The sequence below is a fragment of the Anopheles gambiae genome, chromosome 3 (genome assembly GCF_943734735.2).
Source record: "Anopheles gambiae chromosome 3, idAnoGambNW_F1_1, whole genome shotgun sequence".
Lineage (NCBI taxonomy): Eukaryota > Metazoa > Arthropoda > Insecta > Diptera > Culicidae > Anopheles > Anopheles gambiae.
Window position 1 is genome coordinate 9,111,830 of NC_064602.1, and position 22,587 is coordinate 9,134,416.

Consider the following 22,587-nt stretch of genomic DNA (forward strand, 5'->3'; position numbering starts at 1 on the left):
TATAGTATTTCGCGTAGTAGAGTTTGTAGTTACAAGAGTTTTGAATTGGTTACATCAAGAAGGAGAAACGAATGAAGAATGAACATACATTTCGGACGGCTTAATCGATTCACACAACCAAAATTTAGTGATTTCTGTGAGGTAAAATATTTTATTGACTTTTTTCATCATACATATTTAAGACCGTGTTGGACAACAGATCTGATACTGTGTGCATGCTTGCTAAACTCCCTGAAACGTATTGCCGGTGAAACATTCTCACTTCACACACGTCACAGAGAGTTCAGCAGCATGTGCGACAACTGAATCAGATGAGTTGAGCAAAGAGAACAAATTACAACACATTACTTACCTGATAGTACCTTCTCACTTACAAACAGTTGCTCGAACTGTCACTATTACCACACCATCACGACACATTCATATCTGAAAACGATATAGAACGATATGGCATATTAAAACACCTGAACACTAATAGCAAATATATAGAATAGTGGAACATTTCATAAGTTAACGTTTTCAGACAGCCAAGGAAGCTTAAATCAATGATATTTGTATCTCATTACATTATTTTGCGAAACCAGTTCCTTTTTTATCATCAATAAAACAAAACTCATGAGCACTCTCTTAAATGTGGTCTCCTTTGACTTACCTTTCACAAACACTTTTTGTTAGATGCTCCCCATTTGCCTTTCGCAAGCCTGCCCGTTTGACTCTAGAAGTGGAAAACGAAAAGAAAAAAATCGTTTAGTATTTTTGTTGGACACTAATCATCAAACCGCAGTTTGCAAAAATGTTTCTAAACGCGCTAGACATTTTCAGTTCAAAGATCCTCTGTCACTGATTCACTCAGACAATGTAGGTAAGGATAAGTTATTGATCATCATATAAAATCTACCAAGTTAAGCGCGCTTTATTGTAGATATGAGATTGGCTGGTGATGAATTAAGTTGAATACAGTAATATTAATCTTACCTTTAAAAATGAAGCAGATGATTTCCAATAACCGATACACGATCAATCACGATCGCAACTTCCGTTGCAGTTATGGTACCTTCATCCCAACATCTAGTAAAGCGACGAATGAAAAGAATATAAAGAAGGTTAGATTTAATGATATTTACTATTTTTCATCTGTTTCGGCAAAGAGATAGATGTGTTTTGATACACAGAAAAGGCCGTGGCATTTTCATCTTCCATTGCCAGAATATTGGACCAAAAGGTAATTACTATTGTCCCTCTTTGAGACCATACGACCAGTTGATACAACCGTACGGCTCTAGTCGTCTCAGGACGTAAGATAGGGGGGTTATAGGGTGGAGGTTAATTAGATTCGTATGAAAACGAAACTTACTTGACATTTCATTTGTACAATATCTCAACACAGCGAATTATGCAGTGATTTATTTAAACCAATCTGAAACATAGATAAAAAATAACGCGGAAAAGAACTATTAGAACATTTATGAAACGAATACACAGGAACTCAGTGCTTTTAATCAATGCAGAGGAAATGTCACATTATTTTCCGCAATTTAAAAGGCATGAAACAAGAAACCTCTAAATTAGGATAGAATAATGTCTTTTACTCTAGTCCATTTGCGAAAAACGAAAGAACTAAGTTTGCCTTTCATTTATTAGAGAATGGACTGTACAAGAGTCGTACAGATGTTTCTTTCGATCAGAGGAAGTAAAGTTTGTTTTTCAACTTACATCAAATCATTCACTTAACCCGCACACTCCCAGATGTACCATCCTAACTGCGTCTAGTGCTTTCAAGCGATTATGAAGATCTTTGGTCGTTTAGCATCGCCGTTGAACTGATGAATAACAGGTAAGTATCACTGATATAAACTCTGTAATGAATGAGAATCGATAGAAAATAAAAGAAAACGTAAGTATCACTGTAGAAGGCTCTCTGAAGGTTCAATGATATATATTTTCAATTGTTATTGATCAGATAGGGCAAGTCCGAATAACTTGTTTTGGTCTGCACGAATGTTTAAGGCAAAAAAGCGTATATTCAACCATCATTTCAAAACGACTCCGCTAATCATAAGCTAATTTTGTTACATTTGATCTTACCTTGGAATTATGCAGTACTCCCGAATACCATGCGTCTGTGGACGTAGAACAAGACAAAGATTTTATTAGTATTTACAGATAATTTTACTTCGATTTCTATATTTGGTCTGAACAAAATGATCAGATAGGGCAAGTCCGAATAACTTGTTTTGTCTGCATGATTTTTAAGACAAAAATGCGTATATTAAAACCATCATCTCAACACGGATTTTACAAATTTAATTTTTTTTTTTTGTTATAACGTACCTTGTGTATTGGATGGTATCTTCACTGCATCACCTTCAACAAAACGCATACCAAAATTCCACTTTAGTTGGGTATTTCACACCAATTGTTGCCAGTATCGTATGTAACGTGATGTTTTACAACTGTAAGTAATTACACAACAAAAATGAATTAGACACACGTTTAAGATGAACTGGATCGTTATCGTTATTTAATTTAACGCGCTAGTTTAAATTTGTTTGCCTTTATCTGACAGCGTATCAGTACACACTCCAGAGAGTAACTGTAGCTGTGGATGAAGTAACAAAATTTAATATTGTCTTCGAAAATATAAAACGGTATATCCCGTGATGGAGGGAGACAATACCGAGGGTACAGAAGACGGAAACACGAGTTGACTAAGATAAGAGTAATTAACAATATGCTTACCTTCCATGGTATTGCATCTTGGCGACCTGCAGACATTCGGACCATTCTTTGTAATGTACGTAATCTGACAAAAAAATAAACAAAGAAAAAGAATTGTAGACAAACAGCACCAATAACAAACATCAATCGTATTTGAAATTTAAATTAGAAATACTGTCCCATTATTTTCCGCAATTTAAAGAACATTTAAACATTAGCCCCATAAATTAGGATAGAATAATGTGTTTTACTCTAGTCCACATGCGAAACAAAATAAAGCATGAAGAAGGTTGCCTTTTCTGGATTAGATTATGGACAGTGCAAGTGCATACATAAATGTGTGTCTGTTTATATTCAGAGTTAGCTTTTTAACTTACAGCGCATTTTCCTGCAAACAGCATACCAATTTAGACCATACACGGCGTCTAAGCAAGGTGTCACACATTGTGTTTCCACAGTCTTTTGAATGAACCGTGTTCGATGTTGAACCATGGGGTTTGATAAACCTGTCGTAAAAACAAATAAAAAAATATAAATAGATTAAACTAAACGCTTTACTTTCAATCAAATTGAAATGAATAGAACATAATTCAGTAAGACCAATCGAACTTAAATATTATTATTTTAAACATCGTGGTTTCATTGAGTTCTTCAATTCATCCCGGAAGTATAGCTTCTGCTATATAGATGTGTCTGTTTATTCAAGGATAGCGTTTCAACTTACAGTATTGTTCAGCCAGCAACATGCACGAAGGGGTCGGTTTAAATGATATACGGCATCAAGAGCAAGGTGTAATCATCGCGTTTCAACCTTCATTTGGATTCATTTGGATTGTTCGGCATTCGAACATGCTTTGATAAACCTGTGGCAAATAAAAATAAAAATACATTCATTAAATAAACTGCACCTGCAATTCCAGTAAAGTTGAGATGAACAGAACATAATTCAGTAAGACCAATCGAAATAAAATATTATTATTATTTTAAACATTGTGGTTTCATTCAGTTTTACGTTCATCATGTAAAGAGTTGCTTGTGATAGGGTCAAAATTAGTCTGAAACGAAATTTATCCAAATTAAACTTACCAGTAGGTTGCCTGAGTGCACACTTTTTCATGCGAATTGAATTTCAATCCCCAAAAAATTGGGTTTCGTAGTTCTTCTTAGCATTGCTCTGCGTTAGGTCGTCCAATCTAAAAGCGGAGATACGAAGTCTTATATTAAAAATAGTTCCTTCTCATTATCGTAATAGTCGCAATTATAGTGCGATTTTGTAAACTAGTGCATTTTGTCGGTACTTCGAAATAATCTTTTGTCACCAGTAAGGAAAATGACAAAAGAAGAAACCTTTTTGATCTCCATACCATTTTATGTAGTCCAATAATGGAGATCATTTAGCCAAGTATTGTGGCCTAAATGACTGACTGGAGATTTGGACAATGTGTACTAAAAGTGATAGAGCTTTGCGAAAATGAAACTTACATTTACTGTACCACCATCAAATCGCGAATCCTGGCCATCCACGCCAAATATTCTAGAGCGTTTATCAGTTTATCCCCAAGCACACCAAGTACAGCAGCTAATGCGAGATGCGAACGATATCGAACTGGAAATAAACAGAACCAAAACATCTATTAGACACATTTTCAACAGCGAATGGATGGAGAGATTTGCCATACAATTAATTTTCAGTATAACATTAATATCAATCAAATTGATTCAGCCTGGAGCGGTACATCAATTATGTTAAGGTCTCATCAGAAAGATACTTCAGTAAACAGACTGAGAAACAGTGTAAAGAATGCTTACCTCAATCAGTTGCTAGTATAATTCCAACGTCACAGCAGATCGGCAAGAAACTGTAAATTAACAAGAAAATAACCATCATTAACAACAAGTTCACAATGGGCGGAAGAGGGGATTTAAATAGAACACATTTTCAGTATAACATTGATATCAATCAAATTGATTCAGCCTGGAGCGGTACATCAATTATGTTAAGGTCTCATCATAATAAAGAGAAGAGGAGAAATAAAAACTAATAGAAATAAATATAAGAAAGAAGCTTACCTTTGCATATTTTTGCAATAACATATGTATTCCGGTCAATTTCTGTAAAAATATAAAGAAAACAAGAAAATATATTGAAACACTGCTCCAAGGTAACGCAACACGATTATAAAAACTGATCTAATAAGTTTTCAGATTCAAAAAGGTATCAGCATTATGTTTAAGCCAGGGATAACTGATAAAATGATAACATCATTTAAATATTGGTTTAGACAGTTTAAGACACAGTCAAAGTTAATAAAATTGCTCACCTTCACATAAATCACCAACGAATTCCAATGCTCTTGTAGTAGATGGACTGTGTTGGTTTTTGATCTGCAAAAGAAAGAACAAACAATAACATGAATATTTAGAAGAATAGCAGCAGAGTGACAATCGAGCAGTCGGTCGAAATTTTGTCATTGGACTTAATGGGGGGTAAAGAAGATACACATCCATACCCTGCAAAGCGCCAACTATTGCTATGGTCACATTTTTCCTTTCGAGGTGAAAGAAGATTTAGTTTCACTTCAAATGGTTATATATGTGACGTCGAAGGACGGGGAGGATTATACAAGGAATGCATGAGCAATTTCTTACCTATTATCAAAGCATAAGAGACATTCCAGTTCACCAATCCGTGGCTCCGTGCTATCCAAATGGTTATCTATAGAATAAAAGAGAAAAGTAAATTGTTAAAAATGTTTTGCATACATTTTACTTCAATTTAATGATCAGATTCATTTTTAAATGTCGTTACAACGTGCGATGTAGAGTCTTGAATTAAGTCAAGGATCCAAGATACCTGTGAACGAATATGCTTTTGCCCAGCAACATCATTTGCCCAGTCGAATTGAAGGTGGAAAAAGCATAATAAACTTTGCTGGGCGTGAAGACGATACGAGAATGTTCATAAAATAGTAAATAAATACAACACTCACCTTAGCAAAGCTAAGAAGTCCAGGTCCACAGGAAGCAGTTTCCAGAGGTTGGATATTTTTCGCAACAGAATAACACGCCGACAAGACCTAAATGGAGACAAAAGAAAGTTCCCCTTTCCCGAAAGTGCGCCACCGAGATCCGTCATCGTTACTATATACACAGCAATAAAAGCAACAATAAAAAACAAAGCCTGCTAAGATTTTGGATTTCCTGTTTCATTTTTATTGACACCTTCTTTTCTGCAAAGGTGATAGATGTGTGTTGGAGTAAGCACAAACACACAGCGTAATACACTTTTCCAGAAAAAAATCCCATTTCTCTTCAAAGATGGTAATGAGAACGGGTTTCAGGATGTTTTCGTAACCCTTCTTCTTCATGCTTCTTCCCCCCGCGGTCTGGTTGGTTTGTTTCAGGGAGAGAGACTATCGTTCTTTTTCGCCGTAGATCACATTAACGGGGAGATAAAAAGAACGAAAACCATCCACACACACACGCCCTTCCAAAAAAAAAGGGACCACCACCGACAAGCAACGGTTTTCCCTCTCCTCCTAACAAAAAGTGACGAGACGTGACATGGGGCAGCTTATCGGTTAGACTTGGCCACACGCTCCAGCTCATCCTTCTTCTTGATGGCGTACGAGTTCGACGAACCCTGGAGGTGTGCGTGTCGTCAAAGCGATATCAAAGCAAGCATAGAGTTGGCACAAGGGAACAGAAAATGGCGGCAACAAAGCCCATTTTACAAGACGGATCAGTAACGACGCAAAAGGGGGAAAATAAGGAATTCGAAACAATTGAGCAATATTAATAACGAGTTTCGAGGACGCATGGAATGTTACGGTCAATACATACCTTCGCGGCGTTGATCAGCTCATCGGCCAAACATTCGGCAACCGTCTTGATGTTACGGAATGCAGCCTCACGAGCACCGGTGCACAGCAGCCAGATAGCCTGTGGAAACGAGAAAGAGGACACACATTAACAATCGTGAAGCGAAATGGGAACGAAATTAACAATCTAATACACGTGGACAATATGTAACAGATCACTCGGCACACCTTGAGCCGATGTCGTTTTGCAACGCGCCAGCTCAACGAAATCTGAACCGAGCGGACCATGCCGCCTGCGAAAGAGGGCACACTTTCCGACGCTATTGGAATTGAAAGAAGACGTGGGGGAAATCGAGTCTACCCAATATGCCTTAGCATCAGTCTATCATTTTGTTTTCTGCGCTAAAACTGTGGCGCGCACACAACCTACCTGATTCACACGACGCAGAGGAGACACATCGACGGCCTGACGACGGACGGTACCGGCACGGCCGATACGGGTGGAGTCTTCACGCGGACCCGAGTTGATGATGGCGTGCACCACAATCTGCAGCGGGTTCTCGCCGGTCAGCAGATGCATGATTTCGAACGCGTGGCGCACGATGCGCACCGCCTTCAGCTTCTTGCCGTTGTTGCGGCCCTTCATCATCAGCGAGTTGGTGAGACGCTCGACGATCGGGCACTGGGCCTTGCGGAAACGCTTGGCAGCATAGCGACCGGCCGAGTGGGGAAGGTATTTGGCGTGCTTCTCCTTCACGGCGATATAATCCTGGGGAAAAGAAAGCGAAAAAACATTAGTTTTAATTTTACAGATGCTCGAAAAATGCTTTCTCGATCAGGGAGGCATGTGAAACACGTGGTTACACGACGCCGCCACACTCACCGAAACGGAAATGTCGGAAATATCGATATCATCACTGCTCCATCGGCCGAACAGCTTGATCTCGGGAAGCTCGGCAGTCTGGACTACGGGTGCCTCTTCGTAGACCTGCGCTGCCTGATCATCCTGGACGGCATCGTCCATCTCCTGCGGTGCCGCCGCCTCCTCATCGAAGTTTTCAAATGCTTCGTCAGCCATGGTGCTATCGGATCAAAATTCACGAAACACAACCAGAACAGAAAGCCACCGCGCGCGTACACACACACACACAAGCTTGCGTTAGTTGCAGAAGATAACCCAACAAAAAATGGGGCTTCCGGTTGCTTTCACACAAACCACGCGGTTGCGCGTGTGAAAAAGCGGCGCGGCACGAATTCGTTCACAAAACGGTTTCAGTAAACGCGATCGAACATTCAACTGTGCAGGGGAGGTTGGGATTTTAAACTAGTCACTTGATAACCGTTTTAAAGTTTAACAATCTCTTGTGAATATTAAGACACATCAAGAGACTTCTGCAAAACTAAAAGGCCGGTTTAGAGAGAACACCGACACGTGCGCTAGGATGGTCCAGGAGGAAATGAACGAGCTGTCGTACTGACAGTCTTCACCTACCCTCTCAGCACATCCCTGCCTACCACCATCACCAACCCCCTTCCCCTCACTCCACACCCTACCAACTTCGACGAGCCCAGGAGTGGTTGGTGGCTCAGCTCACGGTCGGCACTCTCGGTGGCACAACATTATCACGAAATTTTACCATCAAATAGCCCGATCGGCACGCAACTTTCACAACGCCCTGCACGGCCAATGTTCACGCGTTCGGAAAAGGGGCACCGTGTCACGAATTCGTGCCGTTTTACCGGAGAAAATAGAAAAAGTTTCATCTTATTTACTTTCAACACGTCTGTTTTACAGTGGCGTTAGCCGGAAAGAGAGTTTGTCAGTTTGCTGTGGGCCGAGCAGCACTTTCATGTTGGTAGCAGCTCCATCTGACAGCTGGCAGGAAGACATCCCGCAGGTCGACATGACGTTCGCCCGAATGTCGCCACAGTGGTCGATTCGGTGCAATTTTTGAAAAAAAAATCATTTTTTTATTTGTTTGCTATTAGCTGGAGTTTGCTAGAATAATAAATTAATATTAGTGATTAATTTTTCAATAATTAGTTGAAAATCATTGCAAATGCCTTTATATTGACGATATTTCGGATCCGAAGAAGAAAAATCTGTGTCGACTGTCTACTGAGATTTTGAATAAACCGGTAACTAATGTTTCAACCGATATTTTACGCCGGCTAGTTATTGAATATGTTTTGCTTCTTTTGGAGTTAGTTCCGTTTCCGACCAAATTCCAATTCCCTTTCCAGATCTGGTTTTGCATTTTATTCCCCTTTTTTGTTCCTGCTTTGCAAATCAGCAATGATACCACTTTATGTCCAGCACTACGTGCCCGTTTTATTACCATCCGTGGGTCATGTTTCGGTATTTTATTTGGGTTTTTATATACCTTCCTGCTTCATGTTACGCAATATGCCTTCAATATAAGCTGTTTTCGTTACTCTATTCACTTTTACTTTATTCAAATTAATTCAATTATTATTGCGAATCACATTTCTTCTGCCGGTACACAAGAGCATCGTCCTGTATCTATAATCCACCACCACACATTTCGGACAGTACTTTAAAAACTCCTAAACATACATCTGATAACAGGTAGGTAAGCGGAGTAACTTTAACACATTTATTAAAAGCGAGACAAATATGATTCAGACCATAATTTACATAACTTGCAATCGAAATTCCACCCCACCCCTTCCTACTCGGGACTACCGAGCAGATCGAACGGATTTGCACTGCTAGAGCCTGCCGGCGGAGACATCGTACTGTTTGGATCTTCATCCTCCTCATTATCACCGTCATTGCTCGCTCCAGCCATGTCTTCCGTATCCGTGTCCGAAAAGCAATCGTCCTCATCGTCGTTACCATCGTTCTCGACGATCGCTTGGATTTCCTTCACCCGTGCCAGCCCCGGATCGGTGGCCAGCTTCTCCTTCTCCAGGTGGTACCCGATCGGTTTCAGCGAGAGCGTGATTTTACCGTCCAGCGCCATGCGCAGAATACTGTTGGCCGCTCGGTACGTGTCCGGCCGGGCAGCTTTGGCCGTCAGAAAGCCTCGCTTGATCGCCCAAGCGTCACAAATATCGATCGCGGACCATTCATCGTTGTCGCTTTCCGGATGCTTCAGGGACAGCAGCCGCACCAGATCGAGCCGCTCGGCCAGAAACCGGATCGAGGCGTACGGTTCGCGCAGCTGCGCGATCGGATAGCTTCCCATCAGCACCTGCAGCCGGCGTGGTGTCGAGGAGGGAAACACCAACCCAGGACAGTCGCACAACCGTACCGTGTTGGTGAGGAAGATCGTCTGGAAGTGTTTCGTGTGGCCCGGCGTACGACTCACGCTGACCACCTTCCGGCCCATGACGGCATTCAGCAGGGACGATTTACCAACGTTCGGGTAGCCGACGCACCCGATCGTAAGCACGCCGTTCTTAAACTTGACGTGCTCTTCGAACGCGAAATCTTTCTCCTCCTCGTGCGTTCGCTCCGAAACGAGCTTCTTGTCCTCGTCCCCGTCCACCTCCATCGGTGCGTTGCGTTCCTCGAGAATCTTTTGCTCCCACGAGCCCAGATCCACCTCATCGCCGACGTACTTGTGGCAGATGTCGTAGATCTGCTGCGCTCCTTCCGCTGCCATGCGCATGCGGCCACGGCGGCGACGAATTTTCAGCCCGTACTTGCTTTCCTGCTTACCGCGCAGGTTGTACGAAGGGTAGGACGTGAACAGCACCACATGGATATGCGGATACTTCTGCTCGAAGTATCGTTTCCAGGCCAGTACCGCTTCCGCTTCCACCAGGTCGATCTTGTTGATGACTAGCATCATTCCCTTGCCGAGCTCCTCCGTCACGTACTTGTAAAGCGCAGGTGGAAACATGAGCGTCTGTTACGGGAGAGAAAACCATTGATTATTTAAAGAGCCTTTCCTTCGCGATGGTGAAGTACGGGAGCAGTAAAAACATCACACGTACAGGGAAACGAGCATCCACAATGATTAAAACTATGTCCGACAACTCTAGCACACGCCACAACTGTCTCCAGGTTTCTAAATTCAACTCACAGAAGCTCAGCGATTTCATGTCGTCGTAATGATCCTTCTCCAGCTTTGTAACGTACTTCTGCAAAAGGGAAGGGAAAACCATGAAAAACCACGAACCAGCCACCCACAAACGCCAAACGTACAAAGAAGTACCGATTCTCGTTGCCATCCAGCTGCTCCTTCGACATCTCGTACGTCCACTTGGGCCGCGTGGGGAAATCGTACTGCTGGAAGTAGTTGTCCCCCAGCTCCATCTCCTGCTCGCTGCGATACACCAGCCCCTTCCGAGCTTCCTCCTTCATCTCCCGCAGTTCCTTCGCCGTTTCCCGGTGGAACTGCAGCACGTATCGGTTCGTTTTGCTGCGCGGATCCTTCAACGGTTGCAGGTTGATCTTTTCAATGTTCTGCCCGAACGTTCTCGGCATATCGCTGTCCTCGCTGATGTCACTCGACTCCTCATCCTTCAGGTTTCGTATTAAGTTGTGCGATGTGCTACCTGTGTGGTGGAAGATGAAGAAGCAATCACTATTGGCACGTCTTGCCGAAACAATTCTAGAAACTTCCTCGAAAGGATAGCATTCGGAACAAACTTACTTTTCGCCTGTTTTTTTGCTAGCAGCTGTTGCTTTTTCTGTTTTCCACTGAAAGCTACCTTGCGCCTTCCTTGCGGCATGATGCACCAGAATGGGAAGAGAATCGAATTTCTTTAATAGCTTTTACTTTGCCTTGTATTTGCGCATCCGGTGTTTGCTGTACGGCGTTTTCTGCTTTGGCTTTGGAAAAATTGGAACCTGTCAAAACATGTTTGTTTACAACGTGCTTACACCATATTGGTCAACGCAAACAAAAAAGGGAAGTAAGTCCTGAAATCAAATCAAACAGCTGTGGTGTTGAGTTGAATGATATAATTTAATTTTTAATAGTTTTTACCAACATAAAATATACATTTCAATGTATTTTTATGTGAAGAATTTAAAATCAACCGTTACACCACACTGCTCAGCTGTCAAATGAAATGTCCGCTGTCGCTGTCAATCAAAAGACGGACAGACAAAAACATAAACAACAACCCAGCGCGGACTCCAAAATTGCTGCGCATTTTTTCCGAAACCAATTCTACACACTACCTGCGACGATGGATTAAAGCGAAACATCGCAACCCTGAAAAACGCGTAAAAAGAATGTCCTCATACACCGAGTCGAGAGTGGGCGGCAGTTTGGGCGGATTGATCGGCGTCGGTGGAGCGGGAGCGGTCGGCAGCGAGCCACTATGCCTGCAGCGCAAGAGTTCCTGGGTACGGGAGTACCGCGACCTGCAAGCCAACGTCATGTCCGTCGACTGGACCGGCTCGTGGATACTGTTGGCCGGCCGGCGGCTGCTCGCCCTGCAGTCACTGCGCGACTACGAATCGACGGACGCGAGCAACCCGCGGATGGACGACCATCACCATCCGGCGGTCGATTGCGGGCTGCGCAAATTTCAGCGCCACTCCAAGTACGAGGTGACCGCGGCCGAATGGGCCATCTGCCAGCACAGCCAGGAGTACTGCGCGATCGCCACCTGCCAGCAGATCGAGGTCGTCACGTGGCGGTCCGGTGAGCCGACCCTGCAGCACTCGCTTCGAGCGCACACCCGAATGATAACGGACATCGACTGGCACTCGAAGGTGCCGCACCTTCTCGCCAGTTGCTCGATCGACACGTTCACGCATCTGTGGGATCTGCGCGATCCCCGGAAGCCGGTACTGTCGCTGAGTGCCGTCTGTATGTCCGGTGCCAGTCAGGTGGGCTTTAATCGGGTCTCGGGGAACCTGGTCGCCACGGCGCACGATGGCGACCTGCGCATCTGGGACCAGCGCAAAGGTTCGTGTCCGATACAGTACATTACCGCGCACCTGTCGCGCATCCACGGTATCAACTGGAGCCACGATCACGAGACGAGCCTGTCCACCGCTAGCCAGGACGGTACGGTGAAGTACTTCGACATCAACAACCCGCGGCGGGCGGAGAAAATCATCACGACGTCCTGTCCAGTGTGGCGGGCCCGGTACACCCCGTTCGCGGACGGGCTGGTTACGACCAGCGTGCCGCAGCAGGGTCGCGGCGAGAACAGTCTCCTGATGTGGAACAACTCCAAGCAGGACGCGCCCATTTGCGCGTTGGTCGGGCACACGGACGTGGTGCTGGACTTTGCCTGGGGCCGGAAGGACATACACGATCCCGAGCTGATCACGTGGTCGCGCGACCAGACGATCCGGATCTGGCGCATCGACGAGGAGGTGCGCAAGCTGTGCGAGCGCTTCCCGCCCGACGATGACGATGGGTTTATGATCGAGGAAACGAATGGTGGCGGCGGCGGCGGCGGCAGCAGCGTTGTGCCGAGTGGCGCTGTCGGGGGAGGAAAATTCACGGCGACCGTCTGCCCGAAGAGCCCGATGCGCGAGAAGCAACCGTCGGTATCGCTGCAGCACGAGTTTTCGCTGCTGAATCCCAACATTCCGCACATCGACATTGAGGTGCTGGATCCGATCAAGCGCACCGCCACGGTCCGAATCTCCGTCAACGGGTACGTGATCATGCTGCAGGTCAACTTCCCCGCGCTCTACCCGAACAATGGCACCGTGCCGGAGTTTCACTACTGCCAGGGCACGTCGCTGGACGATTCGCTTTCGCTGACGCTGATGAAGGTGTTGCGCATGACCGCTAGCCAGCGGGTGAAGAAGGGCCGCACCTGCCTCGAGCAGTGTTTGCGGGCGCTGGTGGACCAGCTAAAAAAGTCCTCCACCAGCAATGGGGATCGGCATCTGCGGCTGCAGTCGCCGCGGCTGGAGGGTGCGCTCAGCAGCGCCCTGCACGATGCCTGCGTGCCCTTTCCCAAAACTTCAGGGGTGCGGTTCAGCCAAGTGGGTATACTCGTGACGTTCTCGCGGCCGCTCAACACAAAGCGCATCAGCTTGAAGCAGCAAAACACCACCCCAAGGGCTCTGTCCGCATTGAGCGGTGGCTATCTCGGGAACGTGATGGGCTCGCAGCCGATTCTGTACGCCCATCGCGATCCTAGCACGTCCTCGTTTTACCTACCGGACAGGGTAAGTGTGCAAATTGTCTGAAATGGCGGGTTTGTTGCAATCAAAACTCTCTTTTCCCCTCCCCAAGAAATCATCACGCCATCGAGGATCGTCGGTCAAGATCAACGTATCGCCCGTGCACGTGTACGACGTGTCGAAGATACTGTACGTTAGCCGCGAGCTGGCAGAGAACTACATCATCAGCACGACGAACGTGGCCGAAATGTGTCGCCACAATCGGGCGGCGGCAGAAAGGTACGGCCGGCCCGATCTGGTACAGTGCTGGTCGCTGGCGGAGATGATCGCCCAGCCGAGCACGGATTTCGAAACGGACGACGATATGCTGTGCGCCCAGAATCCGTTCGCCAAGAGTCTGCTCGAGTCGCTGTGAGTATAAGATTCATTCATAGTACGCTTCATTTTGAGGTACGTTTTAATGGGACTGTTCTCCTTTATTTTAGGATTCACCACTTTGCCCGCATCCACGACGTGCAGACGGCCGCCATGCTGTGCTGTGCGTTCGGGCGACACTGTCCCTCGGCGCTCGAGCTCTCCATGAGCTCCAGCTCGAGCAGTAAATCTATTAACCAAAGTGTAAGTTAATCAATTTACTGATCTATTTCAAACGTCATCAATCGCGTCTATCGTGCTCGAAAGCAAATGCAACCATAAACGCGGTGCATTTTAGTGAAACGGTTCCGATTGAACCTTCTTTAAGTAACTCTTTCAAAGCCCCTTCAATTAGAATAGGCGCATGAATTCTCGGGTGCCTTGAATAGTTGGTTTGATAACGCTCATCCCTCTAATACATGGTCCATTTCGGCATAGTACTTCCTTTCCAACCGGGGAACTGCCGGCATGAATCATCGTCTTCCTTGTTTATTTCATAATTTGCATACGTTCCATGGTTCTTCCTAAAAGACAAAATTAAGATTTCATGCAATGTTTGACTAACTTTTAAACATTCCCGTTCGATAGGACAGATGTATAAAATGAACCATTCTATAGTTTTACCATTTAAATATTATTTTAACTAATGAATTCATTTGAACGGAACGTAGCATCAAATGAACATCCTTCCTCATTTAATCCTTCATTCATTTCTTGTCCCTTGTTTACCAAGAAAAGTCCTCTCGAATTATCCTTTCCCTAGTATAAATAACCCAAGGGTTTGTGGTAGTAGGATGATTCCCTGTGTAATCCTCCCCTCCCCCCTCCAAACGCCGACAATCCTACACGTACGCGGTAGTTTGTTTTCTTTTTCCGTTAGCTTTTTAATTCCGTTTCTTTCCTTCAACCCTTCATTATAGCACTTACTTAGCGGTCATCGAAAAATTAAGGTAAATCAGGTGTATATAATACCAATACTCCTCCGGCCAATGTGTGATTGTTATCCAAAACTGCAACAAAACAAAAAAGCAAACCAAATTTTACGCTATGCCCGCTGCTGCTCGTCTGTACTAAAACAAAAATATGATGAAATTATTGCTGCTAATGCCCCTAGCTCTTTCAGAAAAACGCTTCCCTCCTCGGCAGAAAGTCCTCTCGCTGTGTTCGTCCTCTCGTTTCTGTGCGACACATCCCACCAACAGGTGGAAGCGCAAAGCATGCTACGATTTCGTTTCGGGATGATGGATGGTACTTGTGCTGGTGCCCTTGGTCGGGTGCTCCTGTCTCACGCTTCGTTGTCCTTTGTAGCTGTTTTCCGTTGCTTCGTTGTGCTTTGTGTTAAAGTTTAACGTGTTCTTTCGCCATCCGTCGCGCCACAATGTGCCTTTAGTGCCTGAATCCCACCCTCTCCCTCCAGGGCCGAAGGTGTGCGCTGCAGTGCAGAGTGTTTGTGCTTGTCCCCTGGTGATCATTGCCTCATCGGAATGCCGCTAACCACATTCAAAAATTGTACATTCCAACCCGGACTTTAGGAACAATCATCCCCCCTCTGTGAATGTGCTGGATACCGCCTTTCCCTAAGCTTTAGGTGTACGAACGGTTTCGAAGGAAAGCTTCGCTTCGTCGTGTCCTTCCGTGTAAATGTGTTTCTGTGTGTGCTGGAAATGCTTTTCCCCCCTCCGTTGTCTCTCTATGACCTTGGTTGTCATCGCCTGTGTGTGTTCGCTTTTCCCGGAATTGTTTAATAATATGTGTTTTTCCCTCCATTTTTTAATTCCCTCTCTTTCGTTGCTGGCCAAGCAGCCTAGTGGATCACCGTACCATACGATCCTGCCAGTGGATCCTTCCTCCCACCAGGGCTGGCTGTTGGCTCAGCAGCTCAAGCATCTGCGCAGCAACTCCTGGTCCGACTCGCTGGACGATATACGGCTCGGCCCTGGCGGTGGCGGCGGCGGCGGCGGCGGGACGTCCATCGGCTTCGTTGGAGACATCAATCGCAGCCTGCTGGGCGACAGCAATCGCTACCTGTACGACAACTTTAAGCGCAGCTACGCGGAAATGCTGTACCGGTGGGGTTTGCTGGTGCAGCGGGCCAAGGTGCTGAAGTATCTGTCCAGCTACGTCGACACGCCCCGGTGCGTCGAGTTCGTGACGGAGTGCCTGAACTGCTGCCGGGTCGGGGCGCCCGCCTGTGCGACCTGCAAGAAGCCGGTGCTGTACTGTAGCTTGTGCCGGCTGCCGGTACGCGGTGCGGCCAACGCCTGCCTGCACTGTGGGCACGGCGGACACACCGAGCATATGCGCATATGGTTCGAGCGGCACGACGTGTGCGCCACGGGATGCGGTTGTCCGTGTTTGAGCAAAAGCTCCAAGCTTTGTAATTTGTAGTGGTTAGGGATAGGGAGGTTTGCCGAATTTGTTACCGAAATGTAGAGAAAGAGAGGGACAGAGGTACATGAACTGTTGTTGGTTGTATAGAGAAAATTGTTATAAAAATTTATAAAACCATGAAACATGAATCTCCCATTTTTTCTTGCGATTGAGACGATTTTGACTGAAAAAAACTGCAATGATGAATGCTTTGTATGGCTTTCTATAAATCCTTATATTTATTTGAGTTCGTACTGGCTATAGTTACACTCTCTGACCTTTTATTCCATATCTTAATGTCTTTCGTAATCTTTTTCACATCCAATCATCTCTTGAGCCTGCTCATACTCTTCGTCGCCTACTCTTAATTCCTATGTTGAGCCTCCTATGTAAATCTATCATCCCTATTCCCCCCCTCATCCCTAAAGATACACCTTCAACTGCTTCTCGATGTGCGTCCGGCACACCGGGCACACTGGATTGTAGTAGGCTATGTTGCGCGCACACGTTTTGCACACGCAAAGATGTCCGCAAGGCACAAACACGATGGTCCGATCGTCGTCTTCGCAGATGATGCACGAGCCAATCTTCGCACGCTGGGGCGTTGAACGACGTCTTGGTGGTGGTGGTGGTGGTGGTGGTGGCAGTGCTGCTGGTGGTTCCTGACGATTATTACGCTCCGTGTGTTGGTTTTCTTGGGGAGTGCTAAGCTCGAGCATGTTTCGGTTCAGCGGTATCGACTGAATCAGACTACGTATCCTGTCGTAGCGCAACAGGTGCAAGGTCCCGTGTAGATAGCGCCTCAAGAGCTCTCCAAGTGGTATCAAAATCCTTATGTACGCCGCTAGAGCGATTCGGGACAATTTGTCATTGAGCGTGGCCAGAGCACGCTGTGCCTTTGCACGTCCAACACGGTATGCGTAGCGGGCAGCTTTCAGAAGAAACTGCAGTACACACTTTGCCGGTCCGGGATTGAGGTAGATAAGTCCGAGAAGCATTAATCCCAGGGCCGATTCCAGCGGTACATCGTGGATAGTGTAGTGAACTATATCGACCACCCCGTTGGCACAAAACGTGGCCGTATTTCGTGCTAGCTGAAGAGTTTGCTGCGTCCCGTAGCACAGCAACTCATCGAGCAGAACCAGCAGTTGGTACGGAGCGGTAAACAGCAACCAGACGGCTTCACCGATCAGCACGAGGCTGCGTTTGATGCACCATACCGTTTGCCACAGCAACGTCCAGCATCTTATCAACGCTTCTCGAAACACGCAACAGACAGTCCACACTGCACTGCAAACCTTCACCAGATTGCTGATGAAGAAATCGGACGTTCCCCCGATGATGGTCCGCACGTCCTGGATGTGGTGATGGTTGTCTTCGTACACGATCCTGGCAAATACGGACACGTTCTGCACACACCACAGCACGGCCCATCCTATTTTGCTGAGCGTATCGTACAGTAAATAGCCCACGAAGGTGCTAACACGAATGATGTAGTACAGCAGCATGTAGCAGTGGTAGATGAAGTCGCCCAATGCGGCGAGCACCATCGTGCGGCTGGTCGTTTTGGTGCCCGTGAGAAGTACGTTCGGAACTAAGTTTGCCCTGCCGTTGCGTCTATTATCACTACATGTTTGTTCTAGTTGGGTTGGAAAAGATTGGACTTCTTCTGGGAGCGGAATGGAGAACAGCGCAAACAATTCAAAATAAACGAAAAATGATAATCAGGTAGCGTTTGTTGTGATTGCTGCTGGACCGGCTGATAGTGTGCGGCGCTTTCGTCCATCGTCACTGACAGCTCGAAAAAGGGAACTTCCCCATTAAATTGCAGGGGTCGTGTGCTACGGGAAAAAGGGAATTTGATTTAGGTTCCAATTTCTTGTGTGAACTTTCGCTTGGTATTGGGTTAGTTTTGCTTTAGAAAAGTAAATTTAGACTGTCCTATCAGCAAATATTTAAAAAGAGTCGATTGAAATTATACTACCGTGATTTGATAGATCAGGTACTATTATAACCGTAGCAATAGACGATGCGCAATCTCAGATTGCGCATATATTTATCTGTCAAACGGGTCGGTTTGATATATTTATCTGTCAAAAAAAATTTATATATCTCGGACATATAATCTTGAAAATTTATGCGCAATCTTGGCGCAATCTGAAAATGTATGGAAATGACGTTTATAGCTCAGGGTTGGCTACGCGAAATGACATATGTTTTGATAAAACGAATATATGCGCAATCTGAGATTGCGCATCGTGTATTAATACGGTAAGATGCTTCATTCATCCGATAACCGATTCACAACACACATCACCGCGCGGCTACATGAGGTGAAATATACAGCGAAATGAACTATTTGACAGGTGAAATATCTGACAGGTACAGCTAAAGGGTTGGGGGAGACACAACATCCGCTTTCGAAATTCTATTAAAAATAATATATTCATAAGTAGAACATTCCCTAATTAGAAGAAATTATGAACTGTTGACTGAAAATTGACGAAGTACTCGATATTGAAGTTATTTAATGGATTTAATTACGATTTTGTGCACGTTATTTGTTTACATTGCACATCAGCTGGTTGCTGTGATGCTTTATCCGTCACCGTATTAATACACGATGCGCAATCTCAGATTGCGCATATATTCGTTTTATCAAAACATAAGTCATTTCGCGTAGCCAACCCTGAGCTATAAACGTCATTTCCATACATTTTCAGATTGCGCCAAGATTGCGCATAAATTTTCAAGATTATATGTCCGAGATATATATATATTTTTTGACAGATAAATATATCAAACCGACCCGTTTGACAGATAGATATATGCGCAATCTGAGATTGCGCATCGTCTATTGCTACGGTCAGATATTTCGCCTGTCAAATACAGTCTTTCCCCGAGTTACGCGAATAATGCGTTCCGGAGACATTCGCGTAACTCGGATTTTCGCGTAAGTCGAATATCACATGTTACAGCAAAAATATACTTTATTTATCATAATTTTTTATTGAATTTAGTTCATTTATGTAATTTAATACTTATTTGATGCAATTGGTGTAGAAAATTTGGTTAATTATCGGTAATTATTTTTCATTTGACAATTGATGGAGAAAATTGTACTGATTTGACATCTGAACTGTCAAAAATAAAAATTCGCGTAACTCGAGTGTCGCGTAACTCGGGGAAAGACTGTAGTTCATTTCGCTGTATATTTCACCTCGTGTAGCCGCGCGGTCACAGAACAATACTTCATTCAACTTTGTGGTAAATAGTAATATCGTGATTATTTATTGATGGGAATGAGAGAGAGAGAGAGAAGAGCGTAAAAAAACTCCAACAAAAGAAATGCTTCTTATGCGTCCACACAAAAGAAATGATCCGTATCGACCGTGGTGTATATCATGCCTTCCTGTCCCATATGATCAATGATACTCCTGTAAAAAAAAGAGACGAAACGTTAAACTCCAATCACCGCAGGAGCTCTACATCCTACACTCATAACACTTACTGCATCTCCGAGGGACTGATGTGAGAAAATTTGGCCTGCAGCTCCTTGCGGCTGATCCCGATGTCAGATACGTGGCTTTTGATCGCTTTGTACACAGCCAGCTGCTTCCCGTTCAGGCCCAGCGACGCACCGACCGAGTCCGATTCCATGAACCCACCGTTCGAGGTCGCATTGGCGTTCGTGTCGAACCCACCCTCCACCTTGCGCTTGCTGTTCTCCTCGCCCTTGTACCGGGCATGCAGCACCTCCAGCAGATGGGTGGTCACCTCGTTCGGGGAGTTGATCTGGTCGATCTTGAAGATCATGATCGATTTCGAGCCACCCTGATTGCGCACTGATCCAACCACGCGAGCGTACGACTGGGGCACGATGCTCGGCGTGCTGGTGACACCGTCGTCCTCTATCCACAGATGTGCATCAATTCGGCCTGCATTGGAAAGTGGAAACCATGCGTGAACGTCCCTTTGTGTGTCGGTGTTCCCCACCTGGCTGCCGGCAGCACCGTACATACCTGTGTGATCTTCCAGCTGGTAGGTGACTTTGGTGGAGGAGTAATCGACATTGCGGATGATTGCAACCAGCGTAATCATGGCATATTGGTGCCCGAACAGCGAAATGCCTCCGTCCGATGATTCCAGCACCTGCTCGATGACGAGCGGCAGGACGCCTTCCGCTTTGTTCTCGTTTCCCGCACCGCCGCCGCCCGCGGTCGCGTTAAATCCACCGGCACCAACTGGAAAAGGAAGCAAACGGGGAAGAGGTAAATAAACACAATTAACTAACGTATTTTTTTTACAATTCACAGTTAATTTGGCTTACAGCTATCGTTCATTTTTGCGAGGAGAGATAACAACAACACAACACGGATTTACACGAATTGGCGCCCAAACACAAGGTCGGTGAGTAAACGGGTTGGTTCGAGCGGTGCGCGTTGACAGCGTGCAATGAGCTGTCAAGAAGGTGATGACAGTTTGGCACACAAGAAAGGAAAGGCAAATTGTCACGTTCAAAAATTTCGTTTTTTAACGTTTTAAGAAAAAGGGAAATTTCGTTTTTTTAACAAATTTAATAAAAGTTCAAAAATTATAAAATTTGCTTAAAATATATGAAAACTGGAACCGTTTAGATGAGCCGTTATAATCCTTTTCACATCGTATGTCTTGTCGACCACATGATCAGTTGGAAAAAATATGTTCACTTGTTCTACATGCCGTCTCTTTGCACTATTCGATGCCTGGTATTAGCTTTTTGATGCAAAAAAGCCAAACAAAAAGTGAACGTGTCGATTATTTTGATGCTGTTTTATTGCATACCTTCAGGCGTTTATAAAAGACGGTTAGAGAGAAGTAATTTAGCTACACTCTTCGCTTCTTTGTTAGTACTCCCGACTGACGATCGAATTTTCGCATCCCAAGGTCTGCATGCCCAAACCGATGGTGGTTATTTCTACATATCAAAATTTATGCTCACCGAACATCTGCCCAGTCTAGCGTATACGCGCGAAGGCAAAAGCAAACCGACACGACTGTAGCCGTGCTGTCTGGCAGTGCCTGCATCATGACGTTGGCATGTAATATCGGGAAAAATTATTTATAACGCTTCACATTCATCCCACTAGGAAGCTGCATGTGTACAGACAACGACGACAACGATGTAGTGTGCGGCAGAAAACAGGCCCGAGTAGATCCGACGTACAAAACCGAGTCAGCCAGGAACAGTGTCAGGAGGATATGTATTCCCAGCTCGGTTACATTAGAATGTCTCGTCATTAGCGTAATACATTTCGAGTGAGATTAATTTATGATGATCGGTCATTTGAAGGGGGCAAGGGAAGGAAAGGAAGCAACTCCAAGCCAGACAAAATCGGCACGATCCTCTCATACGATCATGATGCGATCGGTCCTCCGAATCCGTACCCATCTGCACGCAAACCCCTCCGTAACGTTCGATCGAGCAACGAGGTGGGAACATACGCATTACATGCATACATTGGACATACCTTGCCGACGGTGCCCCGTTGAGGGAGAGATAAACGCTAGCCTAAGCCAGTTAGGACGGCGATATTTATATGGGAACGAGTAGAAGGAATCTTCCGGGCTCTCGCCATAGCCGGTGCTCCACTTTGTGCGCAACCCATTGCCGAGGAGGAGGAGAAGGAGGTTGATCAGTTTCTATTCCACGCTTTGGAAGCATTTAATCACGCTGCTATTAATTTTATCCCGGTGCACTGTCACCTCCAATTGGACTGCATACGGGTAGGTGGGGTTTACGGAGGGGAAAATGGTGTATAATAGTGCAATTACACGGTGGAGATAATGATGTTTAAGCTTTTGACACAAAATCATTCCATTAGGCGGGGTGTGGTGTGTCGGGGACGGGGGGGAGCATCATTAAGTAGTTTGCATTGGAGAAGCAGGGCAATAACATAATATTACCTTGTTAGTATTTGGGAATAAATCGCGAGATATGCTACAGGCCGTTGCACGATCGCCTTTGATCGTGCACAATATTCCATAAAAAGAATACGCGCTTTTCTTTCTGCCCCAAATTACATTGAAGACATGTACCACAATTATTCATTGGAAGCAGCGTGCGCATAATGTTGCAAATTTTCTTTTATTTATCTGGCCGCTTTATAGCACAGCGAAGGAACCCAATGGAACCGGGAGCGCGGG

General features: G+C 45.3%; 4 protein-coding genes and 1 long non-coding RNA gene across 7 annotated transcripts; 1 reads left to right on the forward strand and 4 right to left on the reverse strand.

Annotated features, from left to right (window-relative positions):
• Positions 1–131: 131 nt before the first annotated feature.
• On the reverse strand, positions 132–5,686 carry LOC133393301 (uncharacterized). The gene is made up of 16 exons (XR_009766086.1): positions 5,368–5,686; positions 5,040–5,103; positions 4,789–4,830; positions 4,528–4,577; positions 4,201–4,324; positions 3,805–3,911; positions 3,443–3,581; positions 3,096–3,224; positions 2,740–2,803; positions 2,332–2,453; positions 2,086–2,120; positions 1,714–1,856; positions 1,355–1,417; positions 976–1,068; positions 653–715; positions 132–426 (listed from the first exon to the last, which is right to left on the reverse strand). It is a non-coding gene; the product is annotated as an uncharacterized LOC133393301 (long non-coding RNA).
• Positions 5,687–5,908: 222 nt separating this feature from the next.
• On the reverse strand, positions 5,909–8,450 carry LOC1277655 (small ribosomal subunit protein uS7). 2 transcript variants are annotated; one of them, XM_061657697.1, is made up of 5 exons: positions 8,313–8,450; positions 7,423–7,621; positions 6,970–7,308; positions 6,562–6,660; positions 5,909–6,361 (listed from the first exon to the last, which is right to left on the reverse strand). In XM_061657697.1, the coding sequence occupies exons 2-5, from the start codon at positions 7,615–7,617 to the stop codon at positions 6,293–6,295; spliced, it is 702 nt and encodes a 233-aa protein (XP_061513681.1). In that variant the 5' UTR covers positions 7,618–7,621; positions 8,313–8,450; the 3' UTR covers positions 5,909–6,292. The 2 variants fall into 2 exon arrangements, with proteins under 2 accessions (XP_061513681.1, XP_061513682.1); XM_061657698.1 differs by having other exon boundaries at positions 7,423–7,692; positions 8,313–8,408.
• Positions 8,451–9,134: 684 nt separating this feature from the next.
• Positions 9,135–11,366, reverse strand: LOC1277654 (guanine nucleotide-binding protein-like 1). The gene is made up of 4 exons (XM_317131.5): positions 11,168–11,366; positions 10,717–11,069; positions 10,506–10,652; positions 9,135–10,417 (listed from the first exon to the last, which is right to left on the reverse strand). Exons 1-4 carry the CDS (start codon positions 11,244–11,246, stop codon positions 9,233–9,235), a joined length of 1,764 nt encoding a protein of 587 aa, XP_317131.5. The 5' UTR covers positions 11,247–11,366; the 3' UTR covers positions 9,135–9,232.
• Positions 11,367–11,604: 238 nt separating this feature from the next.
• LOC1277652 (GATOR2 complex protein Wdr59) lies at positions 11,605–16,544 on the forward strand. 2 transcript variants are annotated; one of them, XM_061657699.1, is made up of 5 exons: positions 11,605–13,662; positions 13,730–14,028; positions 14,103–14,235; positions 14,952–14,981; positions 15,835–16,544. In XM_061657699.1, the coding sequence occupies exons 1-5, from the start codon at positions 11,755–11,757 to the stop codon at positions 16,417–16,419; spliced, it is 2,955 nt and encodes a 984-aa protein (XP_061513683.1). In that variant the 5' UTR covers positions 11,605–11,754; the 3' UTR covers positions 16,420–16,544. The 2 variants fall into 2 exon arrangements, with proteins under 2 accessions (XP_061513683.1, XP_061513684.1); XM_061657700.1 differs by lacking the exon at positions 14,952–14,981.
• Positions 16,545–19,662: 3,118 nt separating this feature from the next.
• LOC1277651 (replication protein A 32 kDa subunit) lies at positions 19,663–20,866 on the reverse strand. The gene is made up of 4 exons (XM_061657701.1): positions 20,732–20,866; positions 20,424–20,645; positions 19,913–20,339; positions 19,663–19,838 (listed from the first exon to the last, which is right to left on the reverse strand). Exons 1-4 carry the CDS (start codon positions 20,742–20,744, stop codon positions 19,757–19,759), a joined length of 744 nt encoding a protein of 247 aa, XP_061513685.1. The 5' UTR covers positions 20,745–20,866; the 3' UTR covers positions 19,663–19,756.
• Between the last annotated feature and the right edge of the window lie 1,721 nt (positions 20,867–22,587).